The sequence below is a fragment of the Vombatus ursinus genome, unplaced genomic scaffold (genome assembly GCF_900497805.2).
Source record: "Vombatus ursinus unplaced genomic scaffold, bare-nosed wombat genome assembly UNPS02014768.1, whole genome shotgun sequence".
In the NCBI taxonomy this organism is placed as follows: Eukaryota; Metazoa; Chordata; class Mammalia; order Diprotodontia; family Vombatidae; genus Vombatus; species Vombatus ursinus.
In genome coordinates this window covers 20,739,884-20,754,173 of record NW_020954546.1, presented here as the reverse complement: position 1 = coordinate 20,754,173, position 14,290 = coordinate 20,739,884, and the positions used below count along the sequence as shown (strand labels likewise).

General features: G+C 45.0%; 1 protein-coding gene across 5 annotated transcripts in view; it reads left to right on the top strand.

Moving 5' to 3' along the window:
• Positions 1-14,290, top strand: part of SPECC1 (sperm antigen with calponin homology and coiled-coil domains 1) — a 289,999-nt gene that overhangs the window by 136,633 nt on the left and 139,076 nt on the right. For all 5 annotated transcript variants that reach the window (XM_027861937.1, XM_027861938.1, XM_027861936.1 and 2 more), the window contains one exon: positions 1,419-2,986. In XM_027861937.1, coding sequence (XP_027717738.1) covers positions 1,419-2,986 — 1,568 coding nt within the window. The remainder of the gene's footprint in view (positions 1-1,418; positions 2,987-14,290) is intronic.

The window sequence follows — 14,290 nt, the reverse complement described above, 5'->3', positions numbered from 1 at the left end:
TCTCTCTCTCTCTCTCTCTCTCTCTCTCTCTCTCTCTCTCTCTCTCTTCTCTCTTTCTCTCTCTCTCTGTCTCTCTTTCCCTCTCTCATTCCTCATTCTCTCTGTCTCTCTCATTCTCTGTCTCTGTCTCTCTCTGTCTCTCTGTCTCTCTCTCATATTATGCTTCCAGAGTCAGCTCTGATTTTGTATATGGGTTTTCTAGTCTGGAGGTGGATTTTGTTTCCCCAGCACTTAGAAGACTGATGCTTTTGTTTTTATCCCTGAAATGCATTACTCATTGTCCTCCTTGGCCTGGGACAGATGGAAATATGAACTACTTCAGTACAATCTAATTTCCCTGTGGGTCATAAGCATCCTGAGGGACTATGTCATCATGCTGTGGAAGGCCACAGAAACTTCTGGAACAGGCCTGAGCAGCCAATGAATCATTCACCCCTGTTTGCTCTTGTCGGTCTCTCAAATGCACATTGCCATGGCCCCATTCTGTGCAGTTACGGATGTCTTGTTTCCACCTCAGGCCGGAGAGCTTTGCCATTGGATCAGTCCAGTGTGTCTTGGTCTGATAAACAAATACTCACGGTTTCTGGGGCTCTGGCCAATCTGTGCTTACTCAGGGCCCTTAGATAGAGTCTTGATCAGCCCCTGAACTTATGAATGAAGAAACTAACACCCAGAGGCTTACCCAAGGTCACATAGCAAGCCATGCCAAAACCAGGGTTAGATAGCCTGACTTTTAAACAGACATCGGTCATTGAGGAAGGTAATGAGCTTGACATTCAAATTTTATTTGATAAATCATGAAAACCTGTGGTAGTGATATCTGAATATTTATGAAATATTTGGTTGGCATGAGACCAAATCTATGTGACCTTGGGTAAATCACTATACCTCTCCAGGCCTCAGTTTCCTTGTCTTTAAGAGGAGGGTGATTCAAAGGGTCATTCCAGCTCTATTTAGGTGAATATCCTCCATTCCCAGGTGGAAGATGACCAAGGCAATAACCAAGGTCACACCAGTAGGAAGTGATGGCCTCACCTCTGTCACTGAACTTGTAACCCTGGGCAAGTCCCTGGGCCTCAGTTTTTTCATCTGTAAAGCAAAGGGTTTGGATGACATTGAACAAGGTCTTTCTCTATTCTAGAGCTATACCCTATGAACCTCCCTGAGCCTTAGTTCCTTTATAAATTTATGAGGTAGCACTGGATGCTGTTAAAGAGAGCTCCTTTCAGCCCTAGGTCAGTGAACCCATGTGCCTCTCTGGACCTCAGTTACTTTTCTCCTCTGTAATTTTGATGAGATGATCTCATCGGGTCCTTCCAACTCTAGAGCCAGGGAACCCCGAAGATCTGTACCATTTTTTATCTCGGTATACAAAAAGAACTTCTTTATTCACCTTGCTTCTCCTCTCACTTTTCCAGGGACAATTTCATCCACCAAGCGCACGGGGATTCCGGCTCCTCGAGAGCTTTCCACACCCGTCTCCAGAGAGAGATCTGCCCTTCGAGGTCCCACCAGTGCAAAGAAACCAATCCCCAGTCCAATATCCTCCAGTACCCCGACTCCTACCAAGCACTTAAGAGGTGCCAATAAATCCAAGCAGGAGAATGAAGGCGGGGAAAAGGCATTACTGGAATCCCAGGTCCGGGAACTCCTGGCAGAAGCCAAAACAAAAGATTTTGAAATCAGCAGGCTCCGGAGCGAACTCAAGAAATTCAAAGACAAAGGGTCCCCAAATGCTGCGGAAGGGACTGAGGCTTTTGATCAAAATGGCGAAGGGTTGCCAGCCTCCCCTGGGGATCTAGATCCTTTGATAAGAACTCTTCAGGAGAAGAACAGAAATTTCCAAAAAGAGCTAGTAGATCTCGGGGAGGAAAATCGGGCTCTGAAAGAGAAATTGGCGTACATGGAGCATTCCCCCAGCTCGGAGGCGGCCACGAGCAACGATGGGGGTAGCAGCCTGCCCACACCGACTACTCAGGAGTCAAGCTTTGGAAGCCCAACGAGAAACCAGCTTTCAGGAGAAATGGAGGAATACAAACAGACCGGCAGTACCTTACGAACCTCAGGGTCCTCGAGCAGTGACGTGACCAAGGCTTCTCTGTCCCCAGACGCTTCCGATTTTGAGCACATAGCCGAGGCTCCTTCCAGGCCCCTGTCCTCGGGCAGCAACCCCTTCAAGAGCCCCCGGTGCTCCACGGGCGGCAGCTCCCCCAACAACATCAGCGAGCTGTCCGTGGCTTCTCTCACCGAGAAGATCCAGAAGATGGAGGAGAACCATCACAGCACCACGGAAGAGCTGCAGGCCACCTTGCAGGAGCTGTCAGACCAGCAGCAGATGGTCCAAGAGCTGACGGCCGAGAACGAGAAGCTGGTGGACGAGAAGACCCTTCTGGAGACGTCCTTCCACCAACACCGGGAGCGAGCCGAGCAGCTGAGCCAGGAGAACGAGAAGCTGCTGAGCCTCCTGCAGGAGCGCGCGCAGGAGCAGGAGGCCGCCGGCCAGGACAAGGCCTTGGAGCTGGAGCAGAAGTGCACGGAGATCCTGGAGAACGCCGAGTTCGAGAGAGAGAAGCTGCTCAACATCCAGCAGCAGCTGACCTGCAGCCTGCGCAAGATGGAAGGCGAGCACCAGGGCGCCGCCGAGCTCATTAAGCGTCTCCAGGAGGAGAACGCGCAGCTCAGCGGGCTTCTGGACGCGGAGCGGCACAAGGGCGGCCTGGCGGCCCAAGCCCTGGAGGACTGCCGCGTCAGCCTGGAGGCGCTCCAGATCGAGAACGCCTCCCTGCGGGCCCAGCTGGAGAGCAAGCAGCAGAAGGCGGCCGAGCTGAGCGCCACGGGCCACGTGAGGGACACGTCCGAGGTGCAGGAGAAGCTCAAGGCGGCCCGGGCCGAGAAGGACCAGCTGGAGCGCTCCTGCCTGGAGCTCAAGCAAGAGCTGCTGAAGGCCAACAGCGAGATCCAGCACATCCAGAGCATGCTGGCAAAGGTAAGATGGCGCTCGCTGCCCGGCCCACAGCCCAGCCCCCAGCCCGCTTCTCTTCTTCAGCCCCCCAAGCCTCAGCCCTACCCAGCTCTGCGTGTCTACTTAGCACTTGCTGTATGCCGTCGTGATATGTGTATTTCAATATGATGTCAATATACTTTATGTGATTTGGAAAAGGGATCCGTTGCCTTTACTACACTGCCAAAGGGGTAGATGACCCCTCAAAAGTTAAGAACCCCTGCCTTATGGTATGGTAGAGTGGGAGGAAGATTTGTATGTGCAGAAAGAGGGCAGCATTCAGAGATCTGCTGTGGGACCTAGAGCACTGTTAGTTATTATTTAATATACTAAATCTAATCTAATCTATACAGGTACACAGTAGATAACAGAAGAGCACTGTTAGTTATTAGTTAATAAACTAATAGTTAGCATAGGCACTGTGCTAAACGCTGGGGATACAAAAAAGAGTCAAAAGGCAGTACCTGCCCTCAAGGAGTTTGCATTCTATGGGGAGGAAATGACAGGTACTTGGGAAATCAAAAAGATATACAAAGTACACAAGCAAATTAAAAATATAGACGAAATATTTTTATAGTGAGTGGAGTGGCAAGGATTTCGGTAGGGTCTGGAGGGATCTGTTTCAGCCTTGTGTAGGAGGCGGCATTTGAATTGAGGAAGCCGGAAATTCCAAGAGACAAAGGTGGGGAAGGGAGTGCACTTTAGGCATAGGGCACAGCCTGGGCAAAGACCTGGAGATGAGAGATGGAATTTCATGGTTCAGAAATAGCAAGTACATGAGTTTGACTGGAATACCAAATGCATAAGATATATAGTAAGGTGAAATCAGCCAGGAAAGACAGACTGGAACCCCAGTGCAAATGTCAGAGAGGGGCTTATATTTTATCCATAATCCTTCCATTGAAGTGACAAAGTGGTTGAGGGCGGGGACAGTTCTCTTTCTAGGTCTGGTGCTCCCCTCAGAGCCTAAGACCTTCATGCTCTTGGTGTTACTGGATCCTGGGATCCAATCCCTACGCCTAAAAAGGTTGTTGACTTTTTTTTTTTTTTTAGCAGAGGCAGTTAAATGGCTGACCTGAAAATTTTTAAATGAAGAATAAATGGATTCAGATTGAGTCACAAGTTAATATTCAAACAAGGGAACTTAATTCTATTCTAAATCATGAACCTGACACACCATTGTTTGGCAAAGTGGGGTTATTATTGTAGGGTCAAAAATGAGGTAATGCCAGACAGAAAAATAAACACAGTCCTATGGTGTTCAGTCATTCAAGAGGCCACCTGGCTCAGTGGGCAGAGCACTGACCTTGGAGTCAGGAAGGCCCGGGGTCAAATCCACTTCCTAGAAGTGTGATTCTGGGCAAGTCACTTCACCTCTGCCTCAATTTCCTCATCTGTAAAATGGAGAGGTTGGACTTAGTAGTTTCTAAGGTCCTTTTCAGGTCTTAAAACTGTAATCCTATGAAATAGGAATGGACAGACAGCTGAGGGTTGGGGGTTGAGTGCTGGGTTTATAGAGTTGCCATTAAATCTGGCCACTTGCTAGCTGTGTGACCCTGGGTGAGTCACTTAAAACCTCTGACCTTCAAGCAAACCCCCTGGGACTTATCTGTGAAGTCCTAGCCTAGGGTTGCAATCAGCTGGTGGAAGGAATTCCCACTCCAGAAATACTGGCTTGCTGATTGTGTGTTCATATCACGTGAGATGGTACACTTTCAATTTGGGAGACGCTTGAAACTTTCAGAAAGTGTAGGGTCAGTTAAGTATCAAGGGAGATATAGTATTATAGCATCAGACCTGCAGTCAGGAAGGTCTGAGTTCAAATCTCAACTCAGACACTAGCTCTGTGACCCTGGGCAAGTCAGTTAAAAACAAAACAAAATGGGAAAAAAATACAAACAAAAAAAATCCTCTATTTGCCTGTTTCCTCATCTGTAAAATGGGGATAATCATAGCACCTCACTCCCAGAGCTGTTGTGGAGAAAAATTGAGCTAAGAACAGAGCCTAGAACGGGGTATTATAAATGTTATCTATTGTTGTTATTGTTGTTGTTATCGCCCAAAAGAACAAGAATCATACAGTGTCCGGGGCCAAAAACCTAGTCATTCAAATAGTCTTTTTTTTACAATTTTTTTTATTTTTTATTTTTTTATTAATTTATTTTGATTTATCAATAATCACTTCCATATGCTTTTGAATTTAAAATTTTTCTCCCTCTTCCTCCCCACCACCCTCCTTAAGACGGCGCACAATCTGATAGAGGCTATACATTCACATTCATATTAAACATATTTTCACATTAGTGATGTTGTAAGTAGAAATTAAAACCAATAGGAGGAATCATCAGAAAAAGGAAACAAAACTCAACAGAAGAGAAAAAAAATAACAATTCGGCTTCCATAGTTCTTTCTTTGGGTGTGGATAGCATTTTCCATCACAAGGCCTCTGGAGATGTCTTAGATCCTTGTATTGCCAGGAAGGGTTAAGTTTATCAATATTAGTCATCACACAACATGGCTGTTATTGTGTACAACGTTCTCTTGGTTCTGCTCACTTTGCTCAGCATCAGACCATACAAGTCTTTCCAGGTTTTTCTGAAGTCAGCCTGTTCATCATTTCTTATAGCACAATAGTATTCCATCACAATTTGCTCAGCCATTCCCCAATTGATGGGCATTCAGATAGTCTTTTGAAAGCAAAAAATCCTCAGATTTAACATCCTTTTTATATCATTGAAGCCTGGCACCAGAGGTGGGGTGGTAGAGTGGAGAGGGGGCCTACCTCCAAGTCAGGAAGCCCCAGGTTCAAATCCTGCCTCTTGACACCTGCGTGCAGGTCTCTGAGCTTTCTCTCTGTGCCCCGACCTCTCTCTGAGGTGCCAAGGGGCTGAGTAGGTTGAGGGAGCTCCTTCTTGCCAGTGAAATCACCAGCCCAGCCAACAGCATCAAACATGGCACCTTCCTTCTACCATGTTAAAAAAAAAAGCCTCCTAGGGGCAGCTAGGTGGTACAGTGAATAGAGCAACTGGTCCTGGATTCAGGAGGACCTGAGTTCAAATCCGGCCTCAGACACACAACACTTACTAGCTGTGTGACCCTGGGCAAGTCACTTAACCCCATTGCCTAACCCCCCCCTTCAAAAAAAAAGCCTCCTTTCTGTGCTTCAGACAAACCAGTGATTTCTGACCTCAGTTCTTTCTTTTCAAATAATTTTTTCTGATACCTTTTGTTTTACTATAACCTATATTTCCCATTGTCTCTCCTTCCCCTTCCCCCTTGGTGAGTCCCAGTGTAGACCTCCCATTGAGCCAACCCTCATAACAAAGAAGTTTTTAAAAAGAAGAAAAAAAAGCAGTTTAGCAAACTAAGATATTGACAACAGTCTGACATCATATGCAGCTTTTTGCACCTGTAGCCCTCCACCTCTGCAAAAAAGCAGGGGGAGGGGCGAGGCACCCTCTCATTCCTTTACTTTTCTTTCTATCTCTTTCCTTGTTTCTTTCTTTCTTTTATCATGTACTTTTCAAAGCCTAGGCCAGCATAGCTGCTGGATGATGTTCTGGGAAAGCTGGCCCATTCCACTCCTGCTGAGACTTAACATTGATTAGCTTAACTAGGACCTAAATTATTAAGCCCTATATACATGCTAGCTGTTATTATATTTAAAAAGATAAGAGGTGTGCCTTAAGGTTTGCAAATCCCTTTATGGAGTGGTATCTCATTTGATCCTCACAACAGCTCCATGAGGTAGATGCTCTTATTATCTCCATTTTACAGATGAGGAAACTGAAGCATAGAGAGACTCCACAGCTGGTGAGCCACTGAGGCAGGATTTGAACTCAGGTCTTCCTGACCCCACTGTACCCTCTACCTCCCTCATTTTCTTGTTCAGTTGTTTAAGTCACATCTGACTCTTTGTGACCCCATTTGGGATTTTCTTGGCAAAGATGCTAGAGTTGTTTGCCATTTCCTTCTCCATCTCTGATTTTATAGACGGGGAAACTGAGGCCCAGAAAGTTAAATGACTTATCCAAAGTTGTTTGGGAGGTGTGGAGGTGGGATATGGACTCAGGTCCTCTCCCTCCAAACCTTCTTTACCAGAATAGGAGCAAAAGTACTCAACTTTAGAGAGGAGAGACTGTTGCCACCAGGTGCCAAGGACCAGTCAGCCTGCTCCTCAGAGCCCCAGCTCCCTTTGCCAGAGCCAGTTTCCACTTCCTCCCTTGACTCCCTTGACTCCAGATCATCAGAGAGGCAGGAGAAACTTGGGATTGCCACCTCCCTCCCCCACCCTGATCTGGAGAACAGCAACAAAAACACTCTTAGTAAGAGAAGAAAAGGCCAGGGAGAAAGCATCCCAGAATGCTTTGTTTCTTTGACATCTTCCCAACACCAGAGAGCTAGCATTCATTTGTTTGATCCTGTGAAAGGAACAGGTCCCTTTTTAGGACTGAACAACAGATGAAAAGATGCTCGCCAAGTTTCTTTGCAGTATCTTTGTTCAGTGACTAGGTTATTGGCGGGGCAGGATTTGGAATTGGGGTTCCCCTCTTCTTATTTTCAAAACATTTATCTGATTTTAGTTGTTGTTGTATCTTCCTTTCCTTGCAAAGCTAATGCTGCAGACCTATCCCCGTGGCCAGCTTTTCGTCCCCCGGCAATGCATGAATGATGACAATAGCAGAGATTGGCATGGCGTTTGAAGGCTTGGGAAGTGCCATGTGCACATTCTACGTTCCCTGATCCTCCAAGCTGCTAGAGAAGCGGGGGAGGAGCTCTCAACTTGAGGCCCGGGAACTTGTTCTTTCACACTATTTCTCTGACGATTTCAGGATAATTACTTTGGTTTGTAGTTCAGTGCATTTGACTTCATGGGTTGAAAGTCGTGGTTCTGGAGAAGGGTCCATAGGCTGGTCCCAGACACAGACAGGGGTCAGAAGCCTTGTGTCAGTGCCTCTCCCACTGGGACTGGACCTGGGATCTCAATGGTTTCAACAGAACTCTCAGATGAGAAAACACCCACCACTGGTGCAGGTTAGCACCTTCTCTCTTCTTACAGAGTTTCCTAGAACACTGAGACACTCAACACACGATCCTCCTTTTCAAATAATTTTTGCTAATACCTTTTGTTTTGCTATCACCTATGTTTCACATTGTCTCTCCTTCCCCCTTTCCCCTTGGTGATTTCCAGTGTAGACCTCCCAACGAGCCAACTCTCATAACAAACAAAAAAAAATTTAAAAAGAAGAAAAAAACCAGTTTAGCAAACTAAGATAGGCTCTTTTCATATGCTAGATATGGAGAAAGGAAGGAAGGAAACAAGCACTTACAAAGCCCTTACTGTGTGCCAGGTACCGGGGTAAGCACTTCACAAATATTCCCTCATCTGAGCCTCCCAGCAGACCTGGGAGGTAGGTGCTATTTTGGTTCCCATTTTACAGATGGCAAAACTAAGGCAGACAGGTTGAGTGTGTGTGCCCAGGGTCACACAGCTAGTAACTGTCCAAGGCAATATTTGAACTCAGGTCTATCCTGATTCCCAGGGTCCATCAATTTGTTGTTGGTTATGTAGAATATGCTTCATTGTATTTCAGTGTGTAGTCCTATGTATTTTATCTTGAGCATTTAAAAGTGATTCTGAGAAGGAGCCCATAGGCTTCACCAGAGTGGTTGCCAAGGGGTCCAGGACACAAGAAAGATGAAAATCCTCTTCCTGAGATGCCAGATTGAGCCAGGGCATTGAGCTATAAATACGGCATTGGCCTCTCCAGTGATTCTGCTCCCCCTGCGTTGGGCAAACATTATCCCTCAGCTCAGGCTGCTGCTGGAGGAGGGGGCCATGGGAAAAAGAAGGGAGGAATCTGGTGAGGAGAAAAAGAACAGGGCCAGGAGGCACCCCGGGGCTCACAAGATTTAGGGAATCCAGATGTGTTTGCTATTGAAGTAGGTGGCTGGAGTACAGTGAGAAGGGAGGCCCCGGAGTACCTTAAAACCCTGTTGGCTGGGAAGCTTTGGAAGCCGCAGATGACAAATGAAGCCCGTCCCCTGACTTTTACTGCAATGGCTGGAGATTGGCCTCCTGTAAGAAAGACTGCAGGATTCTCTTGGAGCTCCTTCCCCTAGCCAGCCTCAGCAGGACCATATATTCTGCTGGCACCTAGTACTTGCATGCACTCCTCGACCCATGAGGAAAGAGAATGTTTAATCTGCTCCAAGCCTTTTATCCTTTGCCAATCTCACATTGAGACAGAAAGACAGAGAGAAAATGAGAGAGGGAGAGAGAAAATGAGGTAGGGGGAGAGATACAGAGACAAAGACAGAGAGAGAATGAGGGAGGGGCAGAGAGAGAAGGGGAGAGGGAGAGAGAGAGAGAGAGAGAGAGAGAGAGAGAGAGAGAGAGAGAGAGAAACAGCCAATGTACTGAGAAAGGCCGACAGTGGAGGCAGCCTTCCATACCTATAGTCCCCCACCTCTGCAAAAAAAGTGGAGAGGAGGGCACAAACACCAAAGACAATTTAGAAGGTCAGTAGGAAAGGTCTATCTGATCACAATGAGTGAAGAGTTCGGTCCCAGCCCCAATCCTGGCATAGCCCCAGGGTGGCTGCTGCTTCCTGAGCTCCCAGCCCACAGACTGAGGGGAATCAAGTGACTGATCATAGAGGGATTGCAGGGATCTCTTTGTTGGTTCTGACGCAGGATTCTCTTGCTTTGACTGTGTTTGGTCTGGGTCAGAGTTCTGAGTGTCAGTCCTGGGGTGAGGAGGAGTGCTGGCGTGATGGAACTTGTAGTGGTGGTGGAGAGAGAATCCTCCTCACAGTTCCAAGGCAGAAAAGAGTGCTTGTGGTCACTTATAGATCAGAGCACAGGCCAGGAAAGGAGTAAACACCTCACCCTTGATCACACCACCTCAGAAGAACTGAAAATGTACAGGTCCCTAGAAGTATCTCTGAAAGCAGTTGTACAAAATCCTTGAAGTTTGGGACAGTACATTCTCCACACTGGAAGCAGACCCCTACCTTAACAAAAAGTTTAAAAGTTAAGTAACTGGCTGGGAACATGAGCAAACTTCACAAAAAAAAAGTCAGACCATAGAATCTTTCTTTGATGACAAAGAAGATCAAAACATATAACCAGAAGAAGACAACAAAGTCAAAGCTCCTACATCCAAAGCCTCCAAGAAAAATATGAATCAGTCTCAGGTCATGGAAGAGCTCAAAAGGGATTTTTAGAAGCAAGTAAGAGAAGTAAAGGAAAAACTGGGAAGAGAAATGAGAGTGATGCAAGAAAATCATGAAAACACAAGTCAACACCTTGCTAAAGGAGACCCAAAAAAATACTGAAGAAAACAACACTTTATAAAATAAACTAACCCAAATGGCAAAAGAGGTCCAAAAAGCCAATGAAGAGAATTCCTTAAAAAGCAGAATTGGCCAAATGGAAAAGGAAGTCCAAAAGCTCACTGAAGAAAATACTTCCTTAAAAATTAGAATAGAGCAAATGGAAGCCAATGACTTTATGAGAAATCAAGAAATTTGTAAAACAAAACCAAAAGAATGAAAAAATAGAAGACAATGTGAAATATCTCATTGGAAAAACAACTGACCTGGAAAATAGATCCAGGAGAGATATTTAAAAATTATTGGACTATCTGAAAGCCATGATCAAAAAAAGAGCCTAGACATCATCTTTCAAGAAATCATCAAGGAAAACTGCCCTGATATTTTAGAACCAGAGGGCAAAATAGAAATTGAAAGAATCCACCAATCACCTCCTGAAAGAGATCCCCAAAGGAAAACTCTTAGGAATATTGTAGCCAAATTCCAGAGTTCCCAGGTCAAGGAGAAAATATTGCAGGCAGCCAGAAAGAAACAATTCAAGTACTGTGGAAACACAATCAGGATATCACAAGATTTAGCAGCTCCATTAAGGGACTGGAGGGCTTGGAATATAATATTCTGGAGGTCAAAGGAGATAGGATTACAGCCAAGAATCACCTACCCAGCAAAACTGGGAAAAAATGGACATTCAGTGAAATAGAGGACTTTCAAGCATTCTTGATGAAAAGACCAGAGCTGAATAGAAAATTTGACTTTCAAATACGAGACTCAAGAGAAGCAAGAAGAGGTAAACAGGAAAGAGAAATCATAAGAAACTTATTAAAGCTGAACCATTTACATTCCTACATGGAAAGATGATACTGTATGAGACTTTTGTCAGTATTAGGGTAGTTGGAGAGAAAAAATTAGATAGATAGATAGATAGGTAGGTAGATAGATAGATAGATAGATAGATAGATAGATAGATAGATAGATAGATAGATAGATAGATAGATAGACGGATGGCACAGGGTAAGTTGAAGATGAAGGGGTGATATCTAAAAATAAAATTAAGGGGTGAGAGAGGATTATACTGGGAGAAGGAGAAAGGGAGAGGCAGAATGGGGTAAATTATTTTATACAAAACAGACAAGAAAAAGTTTTTACAGAGGGGAGAGGAAGGTGGGGAAGGTGAGAGAGAATGAGTGAATCTTATTCTCATCAGATTTGACTTAAGGAGGTAATAACATACACACTCAATTGGGTATGGAAATCTATCTTACATACTGCAGGAAAATTGGGGGAAGGGGATAAGAGAGTGGGGAGATGATAGAAGGGAGGGAAGATTGGGGGAGGGGTAATCAGAAGCAAACACTTCTGAGGAGGGACAGGGTCAAGAGAAAATAGAATAAATGGGGGGGGTGGGATAGGATGAAGGGAAATATAGTTCATTTTTCACAACATGACCACTACGGAAGTGTTTTGCATGACTACACATGTATAACCTGTATCGAGTTGCTTGCCTTCTCAATGAGGATAGGTGGGGAGGGAGGGAGGGAGGGAGAGAATTTGGAACCCCAAGTTTTAAAAACAAATGTTGCAAATTGTTTTTACACGCAACTGGGAAATAAGATATACAGGGAATGAGGTATAGAAATCTATCCTGCCCAACAGGAAAATAGGAGGGGAAGGGGATAAGAGAAGTGGGGGGGGTGATAGAAGGGAGGGCAGATTAGGGGAAGGGGTATTCAGAATGAACACCATCTTGAGTGGGGGAGGGGTAAGATGGGGAGAAAATTTGGAACTCAAAATCTTGTGGAAGTGAATGTTGAAAACTAAAACTAAATAAATTAATAAAAGTGGAGGGGAGGGTCTTTTCTCACTTTCTTTGGGGCCGAGCTTGATTATTATAATTCAGCAGCACTCAGTTTGGTTGTTTTGCTACAGTCGTTATGTGTATGTTGGCCTCCTGGTTCTGCTGATTTCACTCTGCATCAGGTCATAGAAATCTTCTCATGCTTCTCTATGTTCTTCTCATACAGCCGTGGTATCCCCTTACATTCTGGTGCAGCTGCTTGTTGGGCCATGTCAGTATATTGATAGATGATAAACAGTAATAATCAGCAATGACAGCCAATGATCTTACACCCTAATGCTTTGATTAAAGCACATTCAGCAGTTTTTTTACCCACCTGCCCAACTATCCATAGAACATTAGAGATTAATAGCTTCATAGTGACAGGTCTGTCTAGCCAGATGAGAAGGATGAGGTTATTATAACAATAACAATAATGGAAACAATGGCTCATATTTACATAGTGCTTTAAAATGTACAAAGCACTTTTCCACACAAGAGCCCTCTGACATAAGGCAGTGAAAATGTTATTGTTCCCAATTGGCAGATAGGGAAACCGAGGCACAGAGATGGGATGGGGGGAGGAAGGAAGAGCTCTGGATAGGGAGGCTGCAAGGTACAGTATAAAGAGCAATGATTACATAGTCAAAGGACCTGGGTTCAAATCCCACCCTGATGCTTCCTGCCTGTGTAATCTTGGACAAGTCACTTAACACTCTTGGGCCCCAGTTCCCTCATCTGTAAAATGTAGGGGTTGGACTAGATAACTGCTAGATAAAAAGTCTTTCCAGCTCTATACCTATGATCCTATGGATCTGGAGTTCAAAGCACTGGGCTCAAATCCAGCCTCCAAGGTTTATTGGCTTCATGGGGCTGTAGGCAGGCTACTAAACCTAGGCTTATCACACCAGTATAAATTCATATACTTCAATGGTTAAAATTGTTAAATAACTACGTTAGGCCAATGAGCTTTGGAGGCAGGATTTGAACCCAGATGCATCTTCCATTTCACATCTTCCAATGTTCTTTCCCCATTTGTGCAGTGAAGTGATCTCCATCGAATCTTGCAGAAGACGGCCTGATCCGTTCTGGCCATCCACGGCCCCATCTAGTCTCCTGTTGAATCTGTAGCTGGAGAGCTCACTCTGGAAGGTACCAGAGCCTCATTGGAGCCCAGCCAGACTCTTTCTGGAGAGTAGGGCTGGCCAACATCTGGAGATTTTGCATGCAATTACTCATTAGCCATCGCTTTATACGTTGACCTCTAGCATTTTGAAATTTTAACAAACCTCCAGCTAAGCAGATGCAATTTCCTCCTTTTGAAATAATTATTACCTTTGACTGCTAAAGGAATGTCAGTAGCTTCCCGTGAGCCCCTAGGATTGGGATAGAGAGAGATCGGGGGGGGAGGGGGGAGTCAGTGAATAAAGCAGATTTTTCACCACATCCTAGGAATTCTGTGACTGTGTGTTACTGCTCCATGTACTTTATAAGGCTTCTCTGAGGGGTTGGGGTGTGTGTGTGTGTGTGTGTGTGTGTGTGTGTGTGTGTGTGTGTGTGTGTATGTGATAGCCCCAGTAGAATGTGAGCTTCTGGAGCTCAAGCACTATTTTTTATCTGTGTCCCCAGGACCCATCACAATGCCTTCTGCATAGTAGGTGCTTAATTAAATGAACTTGGCTCTGAAGAGGAAATGGGAAAAATGAGAAAATGCAAGCTTTCTCCCTTCCTTGAAAAGGTGACGCAGTGGCCACGGAACTCTGCATAGACTCATCTGATGTGCCAAATGTTTCTGGGAACTTGGACAAACCCGTTTTCCCCGTGCCTCAGTTTCCTTATCTGTAAAATGAGGAAGTAGGACTAGATGGCCCCTGAGGACCCTTCCAGATCAAGATCTGGGGTCCTATGTGTCAACGAGTGTTACTCCAGCTGATCTCCCCCCTTCTTTATTCCTTGTTCCATGCAAGGGATAGATTTTTGGGTGGGAGAGAAGGGAGGAGTAGATTTAGAAATAAAGGTCAGGTTAAATATATATATACATATATATATATATATATATATATATACCCACACATACACATATATGTATGTATATATGTATATATCTTTATATATATA